Here is a 12,159-nt window from a genome sequence, read left to right on the forward strand (position 1 = left end):
GGGTGTCTCATGGGGAGCAGGAGAAATAGCCTCCTCCACTTCTGATGTCTACTTTCCAAGCTTTCCTCCTCAGGCTTGAGCTGTCCTCTAGCTGTTCTGCTCTCCAGTCTGTGAGAAGCCACAGACCAAGGGTCTGAGTGACATGTCAGAAGTGCTAACAGCCTGGCTTGGGAGTTAGGCAGATGGCAGCTCAGTCTAGGCTCTGCTACCATATACTCATTTTGTCTTTCAGAGGGCTACTTAGTTTCTCCAAACTTTATTTTCCTTTTCTGAAAAACAGGGATAATGGTGGTTGCCTATTAGGATTGTTGTGGAGATTCACTGAAATAACGTATGCCAAAAAGAAAAAAGAAATGATAACAAGCTTGACCCAGGAAGTACACTCCTCAGGGGTAGGCCTCATACTTACCATGCTTCACTATTCTCTGCTTATTATGTCTTACTAGAATAAAAGTGCTTTGAAGGTGAGAATAATAGTTTACGATTTCTAGACTCTAATGGAAAAGAATAGTGGCAGGTACACAGTAAGCACCTAATAAATGTATGTTCATTAATAATTAACTATATAAGCCGGATGCTGGTGGTTCACACCTGTAAGCCCAGCTACTAAGATCTAGAGCTTGGTCATTTAAAGCTGGAAGAAAAGTCCCTATGAGATTCCATCTCCAAAATGGCAACAATTTAGACTGGAGGCATTGACTCAAGTGCTGAATTTTAATCTCAGTGCTAGCCGGGCTCAGTGCCTCACGTCTGTAATCATAGCTACAAGATCTGAGAACCAAGATCTGAGGATTGTAGCTCAAAGCCAGCCCAGGCACTGAAGATGTGAGACTCTTATCTCCAGTTAACCACCAGAAAACTAGAAATGGGGCTGTGGATCCAGGGATAGGGCGGTAGCCTTGAGCTGAAGAGCTCAGGGACAAGGCCCAGGCCCAGAGTCCAAACCCCATGACTGACCAAAAAAAAATTTAGTGCCACAAAAAAAACCCAGAAAATTAATTTTTATTTGACAACTTGACTAGGCTATGCTCCAAATAATATTTGGTCAAAATTATTCTGGATATTTTCTGTAAGATGTTTATAGATGATCTTGAACCCAGGGTTTCATGAATGCTAATCATGTGCTCTACTACTCAGCCACATCCTCAGCCTTGACATTAAAATTTATGATGGTGAACTTTGAATACATTACTCTCCAGGCAGTTGATTACACCAAAACTGACCTCTTTCTAAGCAAAAGGGAGTTCTGCCTACATACTGTTTTTGAACTTAAACTGCAGCTCTTCCTGGAGATCTCTGCTGGCCTATCCTGAAGATTTTGGACCTAGCAAGTTGTAAGCCAATTCTTTCAAATAAATCTATGTAGATAGATAGATAGACAGACAGACAGACAGACAGATGGATAGATTTAGATCTATATAGGGATACATATATACATCTTGTTGAATCTGTTACTCTAGAGAATCTGCTTAACATGGTTCTTGCCTGTCAATAGAGAAACAAGTTAACAACATACACATTTACCCTTCTTGGCCTGGAAACCTGGTTGTATTAGATGGCAAAAATGAGTCCCACTTTTCACCCTTCTCTGCTTCCAAGGTCTTTGCCATGGTACAGTCCAGCTAATCAACTCTGGGTATGACTACATGACCTTGACCTCAAATCATTTATAAAATAGCAAGACAAATAAGCAGTGACAAACCAGGCTACCAAACTTGCCCAACAGACTTTCCAATGCATCAGAGAGTGTGGCATGTCTCCTGTGGCAGGTCTCTTAGTCGAGGTGGGAAGGGGAAGGGGAGACATTTAAAAAATTGAGTAAACATTCCTTTGCAGTTTAGCCATAAAAGAAAAAGAGCAGAAGAGCCCTTTGATTAATCTCATATTGTTACTGTATCTGATGCTGTTACCTGGTATGTTGTATATATGTTTATTTGATAACTTGAAATAGGAAAGGGGGGGGAAATAAGATGACTGGGAGGGGGTAAGGGGAGGGAAATGGGGACAAAAACATGAGAAGGGGTATCAATATGTATGAAGTAATACACCTACTATCTGGTGAATATAACTGTAACCCCTCTACACATTACAATAAAACATTTTTTTTTGCCAGTCCTGGGCTTGAGCTCAGGGCCTGAGCACTAGAGCTCTACCACTTGAGCCTCAGCACCACTTCCGGCTTTTTTTTTTGTATGTATGTGGTACCGAGGAATCGAACCCAGGTCTTTGTGCATGTTAGGCAAGCACTTTAACCACTAGGCCAAACTCCCGGCCCCAATAAAACATTTTTTAAAGAAATGTACTCATTACCTGATTTATATAATCTGTATATCATCTTTACAATAAAATATTGTGCCAAATTCCAAAAATAGGAGCAGAATGTGGGGCCGGGAGTTTGGCCTAATGGTAGAGTGCTTGCCTAGCATGCACGAAGACTTGGGTTCAATTCCTTGGTACCACATACATAGAAAAAAGCAAGAAATGGTGCTGTGACTCAAGTGATAGAACTCTAGCCTTGAGAAAGCCCAAGGACAGTGTTCAGACCCTGAGTTCATGCACCAGGACTGACAGAAAAAAAAAAAGCAGAATGTTAGAGTCACTGAGTACCAAATAAAGAGGCAGACAAAGCCTGGATACCAGGCATATCCCAGAAAAGCAGGGGAAAGGAGGAAAAAGAACTTTTTAAATTTGATATTTCAAAAAATAAGCATTGAAGTAGTCCTTGTAACTCTTTTAGAATTCCTTATGCTATTTCATGTCTCCGGCTGTTTAGAATGAGATTACATGTTGGCAGGTGGGTGTGTCCCCAGAATCAACTGTAGATTTCAGGTCTCTAAAGGGCTAGTGGGCTGCCCACAAGGCTGTCCAGGGAGGCTGAGGATAATGCCCAGCCTGTCACTGTGGCAGGGAGTGTGGGAAATGGCAAAGAGGCAGTTTGGGGGTGGAGGGACACCCAAGAAGAAGAGTTGGGCTTCTGCAATCTGTTTCTCTCTGCTTCTGCCTATGAATCATCTATATCCACACTCCCTCACAACTCGCATATTACAAAAATAATGTACAAAATGAGCAAAATCAAGCCGCCGCCACCGCAATGAGCTTGACCTTGAGTTATCACAGAGGAGTTAGGGGTTGAGGGCTGCCTGAATGAGTCGTGAGATGGCTCTGCTTGGGTCTTTGCATCTCTAGTAGCTTTTTAAGTCAATCACCTTCAAAGCCTTAGGAAACTGTCTTCGCACAGTAAAATCTCAAAAAAGGGAAATAAAAGTAGGCCTGCATGCCAAGTAAACAAAGGATCACCAAGCAATTCCAGAGGACATAAAATGCTGGTAAAATTCAACTTTGGTTTGAGAGTGGGTGTAGAAAAGAGATGATCACTAATTAAATGAGCAAAAAAAATTAAGAACTAGCCTCCTGTAAAATCTGGGAATGAGAATTTTTATCTTTCCTTTATGAATTTTCAAGGGCTATGTACAAATATAACTGCCATGTGGTAGTTATAACTGAACAAGTGACCTGTAGACTCTAACTCCTAGACACCAGCTAGGAATTGAGCAGAAGAACTCAGGTTAGTTAGCAGGAAGCAAAAGAGGGAGAGGAAGAAAAAGCAGAGGAAGGCAAGAGAAGAAATTGTTACTGAGTACTGATTGAACACTGATCTCATTCAATCTTCCCATTAATCCTAGCAAAGTTACCATTATTATTCTCATTAGATAGAGGAGAACAATTCAGAATGCTAAGATCACTCAACCTAGTCTCTGACTTAAGTCCAGGGGTTATCACAGGCCTATCCTGACTGAGCTTACTTACCTTGATGCACATGCAAATGCTTTTCATTTGCGTAGACATAGTTTTCAAAGCACTTTGCTTTGTATCAACACAGGAAATTATTTGTTCTCAAAGCACAGCATTCAATCATTCATTTATTTATTTATTCATTTATTTATTTTGTCAGTCCTGAGGCTTGAATTCAGGGCCTGAGCACTGTCCTTGGGCTTTCTCAAGACTAGAGCTTGAGCCACAGTCAGCTTTTTTTTTCATATTTTTTATTGTAATTAATAGAAGGGTTACATTATATTCACCAGATAGAAGGTGCATTAATTCACATACATTGATATCTCATATTGTTACAGTATCTCACTTTGTTATCTGTTATATTGGATATATTTATATTTGGTTATTTGAAGACATGAGAAATGGCCAGCTTTTTCTATTTATGTGGAACCAAGCATGCTAGGCAAGCACTCTACCACTAAGCCAAACTCCTGGTCCACAGCATTTATTTTTAGAATAAACTTTAGTTAACAGCATCAACTTTAGTCTGCCTTAAATGAGCATCATATGAATCTTTTTTGGTAGAGAAGGCTTTTTACTTCATCCTGGAAATGATATTAACTTATATAGTCCTTCATCAATCACCCCTTCATTTATTTTTCAAGAAATATGAAGTATCTACTAAGAGACAAACACAACATTGATTCCTAAAGGGTCTCCTAGACTATCTATGGAAGATTGAGGACAAAGCATCCAAAAGTCATAATTTATTAGTGAGCCTTAGGTATCAGAAATAGATTCACAGCACAAGACAAGAATCAGTACAGGCTCTAGGTCTAAGGTCTTAATAACTGAATGTAGTTGTCTCTAAATCATATAATTAGCAAAATCCAAATAAAATTACCGACATGCAAAAAAAAAAAAAAAAAGATAAGTAGGTCCACAGATTCTTGTACAACCTGAGGCCTACTTAATCGGACTGTTCAAGGAGTAGACTTTACCCAGTGTTTCCTGTGTGCACTCCTCTGATCATGGCAGTTCCCCTGTAGGCAGAGACCTTCAATCCTACAACACAAAAGGTGACTGAATGTCAGGAGACACTTTCTGGAGTCCCTAAATGGGATCCAGAGGGACAGTTCACTTACATTTGCTACTGTAACCTCCCCGATTGTGGGAACTTAGTCTTACCAACTAACTCAACTTGTGGAATACGGCAGAAAGTTTCAGGCAACCTAGTATCTCCCCTTGGCAGCATGTTTTGGTGTAATGGAACCTTGTGGCCATGTATTAATCAAACCATGTCCCCTTGTATTTTAGTAACAGCGGTTCCTCAGTTAACTCTCTACACAAGAGGAGAGATTCTTCAGAGGTTGTTACTCCACCCTCTGACCAAAAGGGCAGTCTTCATCCCCATGATGGTAGGGGTAAGCCTGGTCACTGCTGTGGGAGGGGCAGCATTTGCCGGGAGTGCCCTAGGACACAGCATGAAATTAGAACAGGAATTTGAAGATAAACTGGATGAGGCCACTCGTGCCTCTTCAGTGTTGCTGGCATCCTTGCAGAGACAACTTAACTCTCTAGCAGGAGTAGCCCTGCAGAACCGAAGGGCATTAGACATCCTCACAGCTGCAGAGGGCGGGACCTGCATATTCCTAAGGGAAGAGTGTTGTTACTATATAAATGAATCTGGGCTAGTGGAAGAAAACATAAAGACTTTAGACAAGCTTCATGAAGGGCTCCATCAACGCTCTCCAGTCAACTTAGAATTAGGATGGCTTCAAAACCCCTTAGCCCGGTGGCTGGTACCCTTGGCCGGTCCAATAATTATGTTACTTTTATTAGTCACAATTGGCCCATGAGTGATCAATGCCTTGATCTCGTTCATACAAAAGAGGATCGGAGCAGTTAAAATGCTAGTACTACAGGCTCAATATACTCCCTTACAACAAGAAGACATGGAGTTGGAAGAAGAGTCAAGGATTTGACTCATTTTCCAAAAAGAGGGGGGAATGAAAGGGACTTCCCCAAGAGCCCATCCCCTATAGGCATCTCCCATCTTCATAACAAAGGAGTACCTGACCCAAGGCAGGGGCTGTAAAATCCCTGATAACAGCTCAGATTACAAGAGCAGTTAAACCAAGGTGGGGTAACCAGAATTCCAACCCATCCTACCTCCTTGGCCTGCCAGGAAACTCCCTCCCTTTCCTTTGTCGTCAGAGCAGTGCGCCAGAAGCCCATGGAGATGATAGGTCCTTTCAAGCAGCAAAGGTGTCAGTGGTTGCCCCAGACATCAATCAAATATGTTGAATTCCATTGGCCACCTGTGTATGGCCAGCCCAGCCACATGGCTGGTGGTCTATAAAAGTAGCCTGCAAGATTAGGCAGGGTCACTCTCTCACTCACATCTTAGAGACAGCCCTGACCAGTCAGTATGATTCTCAATGCTAGGTGCGGAATAAAATGGTTTAACTTCCAAAAAAAAAAAAAAAAAAGTAAGAAATAGAGCATTATGCACACAATCCATTGCTTTCTCATTGGATTCTACCAATACAACACACTCCTAAAATAAACAAAGAGTCAAACATTTCAGCTTTCCAAAATTGGACCAAAGCCAGTACACTGGGCTTCTGCTCTAGAATAACTAAGACCCTTTTTGTAAGCCTATAAATAAATTTCAGCAGATGCTTAGACTCAAAGGGTTCAAGTGGAAAAACCAGCCACTGGTCCGCAGAATCGTAAGCATGGCCTCCTTTCCTGGTGCCTCTCCAGCTTTAGAAAGCTGTGCTTTGGGAAGCTATTAGTGCAGAAATAGTCCTCTAAATGATGGGTTCCCTTAGGAAATGCTAGGAGGACAGGTAGCTTCATGGAGAAGTGAGTGACCACTGTGTCCTAGATCCACAAGGTCTCTTTGGCGCTAAGTCCCAGGGGTTAAGAGCAATGAGAGTCACTATACAGGCATCTTTTCTCAATGCTTGTGCTGAGCTCCCTGCTGATCTTCTCTGTCGGCTACCATCAACCTCTCAGGATGCCAAATTACAACCTAGGAGCACCACCTCCGGCCCCACCGCTTCTTCAGGTTCATAGAACACACAAAGCAATCCAGGCTGAAAATTTAAATTATTTGAGTTTGTCCACTTTGGGGGAAATAATATAAAAATGTAAGTGTATAAGTGAATATTCATCTAGAAAGAGAAAAAAAATGTAGCGAATTCAGAAAGCAAAAGTGATTTTTATCACCTGCCTGAGATTTTTTTCTTTTCACTTATTGGTTGCATTTTTTTCTATAAAGAGAACATTAAAAGTTTATTTCCTGTAATAATGGTGATCAGAATTTGTTTTTATTACCTAGGCCCCGTGGCTCACGTCTGTAACCTTAGCTACTCTGGGGGCTGAGATCTGAAGGTTGTGGTTCAAAGCCAGCTTGGGCACTAAAGTCCATGAGTCTCTTATCTCCAATCAACCACTAGAAAACTGGAAGTGGCACTGTGGCTCAAGGGGTAGGGTGGTAGCCTTGAGCTGAAGTGCTCAGGGATAACCCCAGGTCCAGAGTTCAAGCCCATGACCATAAAAAAAGTTTTTATTATGACTTTATGATAGTAACTTCTGAGGGCTTCTGTCAAATCTAGATAAAATTCTATTGAGTTTTAGGGATAAGTTGTTTTGCTTTGGGGTTAATTTGGTGATACTGGGATTTAAACTCCAGACCTAGGCACACACTCATCTGAGGCATGCTCCTAGTCCTTTATGTTTTTAAACATAATATCTGTCAATAGATAGTGACTTATTAATTTTATGCCACCTTTATTTCAGAAATTTAAATCTTTCCCCAATATGTTCATGTGATTCAATCCTCTTTGTTTACTAGATTATCAACATCCTAAAAGCTTCTTTACTATTTCTAGTCAATAATTCTCTCTTGCTATAAATGAATCAATAAAATTTCTTTCCAGGGAGTTTGATAAGATCTAGATGTTTTTGTTACTTTCTTAATTTCTGTAATTTTTTTTCTTTCAGTGTCTACCAATTTTACTCATCTGTGTCATTTCTAGTTCACATTTCTATCTTTACGTGTCTTCTTTCAGTTCTTTCATATACTCAATCTGTACAATACATTGATCACAAATAAATGGAACATTTACGTATCTTCAAATCAAGAACTATCATTTTTCACTTATTTCACTGACACATTCCTAAACAATTTCCTGAATTGTAATTAAAACCACATAGTCCCAATTCAACTTCCCCTTAGGCAGATTCCCCAAATGCCCCTGGCTATTCCATGCTACTCCACACCAATAGGAAGTTAAAAGTAGAAAGAGCATAGCTGGGACCTTTCTCTTAGAGTCTTGGAAGAAGCCTAGGAGGGGCAGGACCTGGAAATAGCAGCAGCAGCAGCTTCAAGGCAAGCTGGCCTCTGCAAAGCTAGTGTATGGAACAGCTCTAATGCAAGGTTGGTCTGGCTCTGGGACCTCAGCACCTGTCTTTATAGCTTAAGAAAATGATAAGATGTGCAATTACAAGAAATTAAGTCTTCTCTCCTATAAAGGTCCTCCACGAAAAGCCAAGAGATATCCAAGATTTTTTCTGTAAGGTCACATGTACAAACACATTTTCAGGGAATCCTTGAGTTCTGGAAAAAAAAAATCCAGAATCAGCAGGGTGCTAGCAACTCACCCCTGTAATCCTAACTACACAGGAGGCTGAGATCTGAGGATAACAGTCCAAAGCCAGCTCAATCAGGGAAGTCCCCTGAGACTTTTGTAATCCAAAATGTGTTTTTTGGGATGATTTTCCACTCATCCTGGTTCATCCTGGTTATAGTGCTGTTGCCTTCTGAAGTAACATCCTTCTGGAAGCCTCACTTTTTTCCTCCTGTAGGCTGGCAGAGTCAGGGGAGCAATCAACCCATACAACTACTGTTTGTGCATGGCTAAAGATCATTGTGATTTTATGGCATCCTGGGCATTTCACCTCCATAAAATAAGATTTGGGGTTTTGTATCAGGCATTTCTGTTTCCTCCTCTCTTCAGGGGATGAAGGAGATCCTTTGTGAGAGGCATGCTCTGGGGAGGTCATTGTCACCATAAAGGCAAAACACTCATCTCCAATAAACTACTCTGGCCTAGTGGTAGAGTTCTATTCTTTGGTACCACAAACACATAAAAAGCCAGTGTGGCTCAAGTGGTAGAGCTAGCTAGCCTTGAGAAAGTACCCAGGCCCTGAGTACAAGCCCCAGGACTAACAAAAAAAAAATCTCAAATTTGCACTATAGCTCAAGGGGTAGAATGCTAACCTTGAGCATAAAGAGGCTCAGGGACAGCACCCAGGCCTGAGTTTAAGTCCCAGGACAGGAGTAAAAGAAAAGAAAACTCCAGAATCATTAAACAACAAAACATAAAGACAAAAAGAGAATGGGATCATTTCTGAACTTTCTCGGGATCGTATTTGGGGCAGAGTCACAGGCAGGGTCTGCTGGTTGACCAGAACCAAGCCAGATGTCCCTCTTCCCAGGGGTCCCTGCCACTAAGAACTAGAAGGTCCTGTCTCCAAACTCATCCCCTGAGAGCCAGGATTGAATTGAGGACACATCTGCTGCCTTCCCCAAAAGCCCTTCCTACTGCTCTCAACAGTACAGAAGTGTGTGTGTGTGTGTGTGTGTGTGTGTGTGTGTGTGTGTGTGCATGTCTTTAAATTTACATATACCCTGGAAACCATAAATCAATACAATTAACTAAGAAAAATTATTTCACAACTGATACATTCATGTTTTCCTTCTACAAATTATTAGAAATATAACGGAGTATGTATTCTTTATCTTAGTCACCAAAACATTCATTCCATATGAAAACTCTCATTATAAAATTATTTCATTGAAGAGTAATGTACCTTCTATCTGGTGAATATAATGTAACCCTTCTATTAATTACAATAAAAAATATATGAAAAAATTATTTCATGACTCAGTTTCAAATAATATTCTTAAATTTCCACATATTCATGCCACTAGGGAATTGACTATTGATAACACACATGCAAATATCAGAAGTGGTGCTGTGGCTCAAAGTGATAGAGTGCTTGCCTTGAGCTGAAGAGTTCAGGGACAGTGCTCAGTCCCAGAGTTTAATCCCCAAGGCTGAAGAAAAAAAAAAAGAGGGAGAGAGAGATCTTTCTGGGGCTGAGAACGTGGCTTTGTGGTAGAGTGCTTGCCTTGCATGCATAAAGCCCAGAGTTCAATTCCTTAGTACCACATAAACAGAAAAAGCCAGAAATGGTGCTGTAGTTCAAGTAGTTGACTGTGAGCCTTAGGCAAAAGAAGCTCAGGGACAGTGAATTCAAGCCCACTACCGGGGGGAAAAAGACACATGAGAGTATATGTCTACTCTCAATAAATACACAATTCAGAGAAGGAGTGAAGACACAGAGGCAAATACCTATGACAGTATATCATAAGTGAGAATAAGGTTTCCAAAGAACCACGTTTCCAAAAAGTAAGTACAAAAGGCACTTAGTATAATATCAGTCATCTAAATCAGAAATGCATTAAAAACTACTGTAGTTCAGAGAACCTGAAAATATCTTGACAAGTAGAATGAAAAGGAAAGATGACAAGGCACCTGCTTTTTTCCCCTTCTCTGCCTGTGATTTTTACACAAGAATCAATAATTTATTTATTCTGTGCAATTGTGCTTCACTAATCAGAGATCCTGTTCTCTCATCCTCTAGATTATTGGGTTTGCCTGCCTCATTTGCTTTCTGCATCCAGACTTTGGCAGGATTATCCTACAACATTTTTACAAAGTAAATTTTAGCTGAATTTGCAATTTGAAATCATTGATTTTTTTTTTCAGGTTTAAACAAACAGAAGTCACTGCCAGCTATTGTATAAGGAAAAACCTGTCTGTGAGGGAATGTTAGACTGTGTCATGGAATTCCAATCTTGGAAGGATGAAGTTTTAAAATCAATATGCAATATGAACAATTTGCACAGAGGTGTGGAACACTCTCCTGCAGCTGGAGGAACCAGGAGGAGCCTCTGGGGCTGTCAGTGGGAAAAGAAGTTCTTCATGATACCCTTTGAGAAACCATTTACAACCTTGTTCTTCCTAACTTTGGATGGAGAGACTGTAAGAAGGTTCGGACACAAAAGATAATATTCTGAAGAACCAAATAAGACTTGATGGAGAGAGGGTACCTTGGGAGGATCAGTTGGTCATCAAGGTTTTCAATGGTGAAAAAAACCACCAAGGTGGTTGTGAGAAGCTGAAATTGACAGAATGGGAATGGTTAGGGTGAAATCTCAACAGCAACCTTCCCACAGCTTGAGGAGTAGGAAAGGGACAGCCCTGAGAAACAGAGCTGCTCTAGAAAAGCAGGCAGAAAAGTCTAATAACATTGGGAGATAATCCAAGAACCCTGAGCAGAGCAGGGGGCGGGGGAAGACCTGCAGGATGCTGGATCCCAAAGACACTCTGTAGGACTTGAAGCCAAGGACTATCATTTTTGCCACTGCTCCATCATCATCACTTCTTGGTTGTTGTTCACTGAGATGAGTAAAGAAATAAAATTCCAAATAGCCTGAGCTTCTCTAGGCACAGAATAAGACCACCTCACACACACACACACACACACACACACACACACACACACACACACACACACACACACACACACTCCCCAGAGAGCCCAGGCTGACTTTGCACTCAGTCTCCTGACTGCCTCTCAAGGGCTGGGGATTCCACCGTTCCTAGCTGCAAGCCATATTAACAGGAGGATCCCAAACTGACTATCTCTTGTCCCACTCAAAGTCTTACACGTTTATAGCTGCCCTGGAGCAGCTTGCCTGAGTCACAAGGGGTCCTTTAGTGGTCCTTTACACAGTCTCCTACTTGATGCTAACTAGGTGAGAGCTAGGCCCCATTCCACACCCTGGCTCCCACCCTTCATGGGAATGCTGATGGTCATGCCTGGGACGCTGGCGACCTACACGCCCAGATAGTCCTCTAAGTACCAAGGTAAGCGCGGGTCTCCAGACCCTCACTGTCTCGGAGCAGCTCTGCGTGGTATTCCTCTGTCCCACTCTGTTGCCATGAGTCTCCTAGACCCTACAGCAGCAATGCTGGTGCTGCCATAGGCATAATTGTGATGGAAACTGCTCAGTATGGCCTACAACTGTCTCCAGGGTGCTTGGATGAGGTCCAGTTGCCTATGGGAGAACGCATGCTTGGAGACATATAACCTTTATTCTCCTTTCTTGTCCCCGCTCTCCATTTCTTTTGGGTTACAACATCCTTGCAGAGCAAGTCTCTCTTCCCTGTTTAAATTAACCCTTGGGGCAGGGAACATGGCTTAGTGGTAGAGTGCTTGCCTAGCATGCATGAAGACCTGGAT

General features: G+C 41.7%; 1 protein-coding gene and 1 pseudogene across 1 annotated transcript in view; one reads left to right on the forward strand and one right to left on the reverse strand.

The window, feature by feature from the left end:
* LOC150066497 (endogenous retrovirus group FC1 Env polyprotein-like) overlaps nt 1-5,630 on the forward strand; it is a 29,349-nt gene extending 23,719 nt beyond the window's left edge. The window contains exon 2 of the mRNA XM_090352946.1: nt 4,821-5,630. Within this exon, the coding sequence (XP_090209072.1) occupies nt 4,821-5,630 (810 nt within the window). The remainder of the gene's footprint in view (nt 1-4,820) is intronic.
* Nucleotides 5,631-8,567: 2,937 nt separating this feature from the next.
* On the reverse strand, nt 8,568-8,831 carry LOC150066498 (small ribosomal subunit protein eS27 pseudogene; annotated as a pseudogene).
* Between the last annotated feature and the right edge of the window lie 3,328 nt (nt 8,832-12,159).

Source organism: Megascapheus bottae, chromosome 2 (genome assembly GCF_031878675.1).
Source record: "Megascapheus bottae isolate mThoBot1 chromosome 2, mThoBot2.hap1, whole genome shotgun sequence".
NCBI classification, from domain to species: Eukaryota; Metazoa; Chordata; class Mammalia; order Rodentia; family Geomyidae; genus Megascapheus; species Megascapheus bottae.